The sequence below is a fragment of the Garra rufa genome, chromosome 5 (genome assembly GCF_049309525.1).
Source record: "Garra rufa chromosome 5, GarRuf1.0, whole genome shotgun sequence".
NCBI classification, from domain to species: Eukaryota; Metazoa; Chordata; class Actinopteri; order Cypriniformes; family Cyprinidae; genus Garra; species Garra rufa.
The window spans coordinates 50,692,436-50,697,222 of NC_133365.1; the positions used below are offsets into that span (position 1 = coordinate 50,692,436).

General features: G+C 39.1%; 1 protein-coding gene across 3 annotated transcripts in view; it reads left to right on the forward strand.

Annotated features, from left to right (window-relative positions):
• The first annotated feature begins 4,390 nt into the window (after positions 1-4,390).
• Positions 4,391-4,787, forward strand: part of opn4xb (opsin 4xb) — a 16,655-nt gene continuing 16,258 nt past the window's right edge. For all 3 annotated transcript variants that reach the window (XR_012355610.1, XM_073840754.1, XM_073840755.1), the window contains exon 1: positions 4,391-4,686. Coding sequence is in view for 2 of the 3 variants with exons in the window: in XM_073840754.1 (XP_073696855.1) it covers positions 4,475-4,686 (212 nt within the window). In the remaining variant the exon portion in view is untranslated. The remainder of the gene's footprint in view (positions 4,687-4,787) is intronic.

Consider the following 4,787-nt stretch of genomic DNA (forward strand, 5'->3'; position numbering starts at 1 on the left):
ACGATGTATGGTCACCAGAAATCCTTCCTCCTGGAGCCAACAACTTTCTATGGTGGAGTACGCCCACAATTCGTTGCCAGTATCTTCCACGGGCCTATCCCCATTTGAATGTAGCATAGGGTACCAGCCACCTATTTTTCCCAGTCTGGAATCCGAAGTCGCGGTCCCCTCCGCTCACGCCTTCGTCCAGAGGTGCCATCGTACCTGGACTAGAGCCCGTGAGACTCTAGTCCAGGTAGGAGCGCGCACCAAGGCCAAAGCCGATCGCCACCGGTCTAGGCCTCCCGTATACGTCGTCGGTTCTAAAGTGTGGCTTTCTACTAAAAACATTCCTCTCCGATCCGTGTCGAATAAACTGGCTCCCAAATTTATTGGCCCGTTTGCTGTCACCAAAATCATTAGTCCGGTGGCAGTCCGCCTCAATCTCCCTCCAGTGTACAGGAGAATTCATCCCGTGTTCCATGTTTCCAAAATTAAGCCCGTGTTTTTTGCACGCATTAATCCGCCCACCCCGGTTCCCCCACCGCCGCGACTCGTAGACGGGGAGCCTACCTATTCGGTCAACCGTATTCTGGACTCTAGGCGAAGGGGACGCGGATTTCAGTACTTGGTGGACTGGGAAGGTTACGGTCCGGAGGAGAGAAGTTGGGTGCCTGCCAGAGACATCCTGGATCACTCCCTTATTGATGACTTCAATCAGCAGGTACAGACGGCTGGGAACGTCAGGGGACGTTCCTAAGGGAGGGGGTACTGTCACGGTTCACACATCCGCTGTGTTCTCAGGTCCCGTGATATGTGTGTGTGACTGTGGTGTACGTCATGCTCATCAGCGCAGCTGCCGATCGTTACACTCACCAGGTGCCACTCATTTACGATCACTACATAAACTCACTCATTCCTCTGTTTCCCCGTCAGATTATTCACCTAGATTCTCTGTCACCTGCTGTTCGTGTTTCATGGAGTTCGTGTTCTTGGAGTCTTGTCGTACTGGATGTGTATGTGATTTGTCTTCGTGGGATTCGTTGTGACTGTTTCATCTGTGTCTTCACTCACATCTGGATCGTCACTTCACCAGCACCATCTTGCCCCTGCCTCACCCAACCGAGAGACATTCTCTTCACTGTTTGTATTGTCATCATCATCATCTTTAATAAACTGGTTATATTCTGCTTTTGCTTCCGCTCTGCTTACTTCACCCGTTACAGCATGTGGCTGTCCCGAACCAAAACCCTTAAATATCTTTTTGATTTTGTAAAACAAAAATATATAAATTTTATGTATTCTTTGTAAACAAAGTATACAAAAACTATATAAATATAATTTTCAAAAGTTTTCACCTCCCAGTTTAAATTTCCCAATTAATGATGATTTTATATATTATTGTGGGTTTCTGCTCACCAAGGCTGCATTTAGTTAATAAAAAAGAGTCAAAACTGAAATACTGTGAAATATTAATAAAATTTAAAATAACAGTTTTCTATTTGAGTATATTGTAAAATGTAATTTATTCCTGAGATGCAAAGCTGAATTTTCATCATAATTGCTCCAGTCACATGATCCTTCAGAAATCATCCTAATATGACGATTTGGTGTTTTAGAAACATTTCTTATTATCAATATTGAAAATAGCTGTGCAGCTCAATATTTTTATGGAAACCATGATATATTTTTTTCAGGGATCTTTGATAAATAAAAAGTTCAATAAAGCAGAATTTATTAGAAAAATAATTTGAAATCTTTACTGTGACTTTTGATCAATTTAATGCATCCTTGCTCAAAATATGTATTTGTTTCTTTAAAAAAAATCTAACTGACCCCAAACTTTTGGAATCATCCATATATTTCTAAAAATATATAAATTATGCTCCTGCAGACCTCATCTCTCAGATTACGATTGTGAAGCTCTTATGTTCCAGGTTAGTTAGATTGATTCCTTGATCTATACTATAATCTGCCAGAGGCCGTTGTGTTACGGTGAGCATGCTTGTCATATAGGCTGAATTAGAGTAATGCTGTTATTGTCAGTGAGGTTTTAGCTAAAATGTAGGATTATGGAGAGAGATATAATCCTGCATCTTTCAATCCCACAGCGGCCGTTGACTGCCGTGGAGAGAACAGAAGTGATGCCTGGATTACGGTGCTAAAGCGATGAGAGAACATGCGGACAGACACACAAGGTCTCTTAGGACGAACCATTAAGCTTTTTTATTCCCTGGTCTTTGTAGGATAAAACAAGGTGGTCGAGGTCGAAAGTGTGTTTTCTGCTAATGTTATAGCAAAGCTTTGTATTTGCCAAATGTGCGAGAGTAACAGCAGAACTCGTTGACAGTAAAATCAAGATCGCTGGAAGTAATAAGTTATCCAGATATTTCACTACTTTTTTGTGAATTTGACATACTACTTCTTTCACATACTGTTTTTTTTTGCCGACTATGCATCTTTTTTTTTCTGTAAGAGTGGGTGCGATAAATTTTATGGGTGTGGTTTGCAGTCTAATGAACCGGAAGTCTTGCCCGTAGTTCCTTGTTGAAGAATAACGTGAGTATAGTAGGTAATAATGAAATTTCGGACACAGTAGCACTGTTCAAAGTAGGTTCACTAATCACTAATACTAAGTTTAAGTACTAGTGAAAGTCATGCTTATCTATGAATATATCACATTGAAGAAATTAAAAGTGGTAAAAAGTATAAAGCTGCACAGAGGACAGTGAATTTACTCAAAATGATTTATGCTACTGAGTGGAAACAACCATTTAAAATGTGTTTTTGTCAACACACACTCTTGGCAATTTGTAACTACACTGCAAAAAAAAATGCTTTTCTTACTTAAATATCTTATTTCAAACAGAGAACAAGATCATTTTTCTTACCCCATTGGCTCATTATTTTGCTTGTTTCAAGCAAAAACGCACTTAATTTTGACTTGTTTTTTCTGAAAACAAGACAATAATTTTTACTTGTCTAGAAAATCCTTCTTGATTTAAGCATTGTTTTATATTTTGGCTGAAAACAAGACAAAAAATTGAAGAAAGGCATTGTATTTGCAGTGTATATTACAAGTTGGCAAATTAGTGGCTAAACTGAATTAATTTGATTTGTGCATTTTCATACAACCTTGCTTACTCACTGACAGTTAGGTTTAGACCTTTTTGCTTACATTTTTTCCCAAAAATTGCATGATTTTTTTATTTTTTTGTAAAATCATACAAACTAATTTCTCATAAAATCGAGTTGGGTTTTGCATTTTTAGATATGGGAGATAGACAGAAGCCTGTTCAAAAATGCATTGTGGATTGCAAAACTACTACTACTACAAACTGTTAAAAATCATTTTCTGTGATTGAAATAAGGCTTAAATAAAATATTATTATTAGATTAAAAACTTAAATGAAAATTAGAAATGTTGGCAACTGACCAAAATGAATATGTTTAAGCACTAAATTTACTAAAACTAAAACTGGATTAAAATAATTAAAGGTAAATATAATTTTTTTTTTTTGTCAAAATATGTGTATTTGCATATACTATGCCAGAGTGTGTACACATGTAATGTGCCGGATGCTGAGCACATGCTCAGAGCGGTTGGACATTGCTGTATATCAGAGGTAAAAAATTATATAAATACTGTTCAGTTTCTCGCAAAAACAATCATTTTGTGTCTTAGGACATCAATGTATCGTCACGAGTCGCAGGGTGTAATTTGGATTTGTCTGTGCATGTTTTTTTTACATTCAAAGGTTTGGTGCCCATTCACTTCCATCATATGACTAACAGACTGCAACGGTTTGAGTTAAAAATCTTCGTTTGTGTTCTGCTGAAGAAACAAAGTCACCTACATCTTGGATGCCCTGGGGGTAAGCAGATAAACATCACATTTTCATTTTTGGTTGAACTATCCCTTTCAGGTTGCTCTGTGACATTTCTGACTTTTGAAGAAATATTCCTGAAGTTTTCTTTGAGCTCAGAGGAGCTTGAATCCCTGCGGCGGTACATGTTCACACCCTCATTCGCTCTCACTCATTCTGAATCTCCCTGTGACCCTCACATCCATTACAGACCCGATGAATACATTAGAGATGAAAGACGGAAAGCCCTGAAATCTTTCTGACACATGCTCTCATTTCAACTCTTTCTTCTTGTTTCTTTTATTTAGCCTCATCTTGTTCTTCTCTTCTCCTAGTCATGTTTAAAGAGGAGAACATGTGAAATAACCACCAAATGATAATTCTGTAATTTTTTTTTATAAAGACCTGCTGCTTGTGTGTGTGTGAGATGAGTGTGGGATCGCTCTGAAGACACTTGGGTGGGACAGATGCTGGAGCGAGGGGTGTGTCATGTGACACGACCGAACCGCTCTGACAAGTAGGTCGCAGTGTGTCCGTCTGTTGCGGTTACTGATAGTGTTCAACTAAAGTCTCTCTTACTCTGAGACAGACTAAGAGGAAGTGATGCGGGAAACAGAAGACAGACCATCATGACTGAGTCTGCGCTCAGGTTGGGTTTGCTGAAGAGCTGTTCTTCAGCGTTTGTTGCTGTATCTTCAGCTTTGGTGATGGAGCCTCAACGGCAGATATACAAAAGACCGGACATCCCGGATCATGTGCATTACATAATCGCCTTCCTCATCCTCATCATCGGCACTTTAGGAGTCACGGGCAACGCTTTGGTCATGTTCGCCTTCTACAGGTATGAAAGCTTAGCTGTTTGTTGAGTTGAAGAACTTAAACTAAATCTCTTAGCTCATCTCAGAAAGTTTGGTATTTTATTAGTTAACACTTTGTGATGCA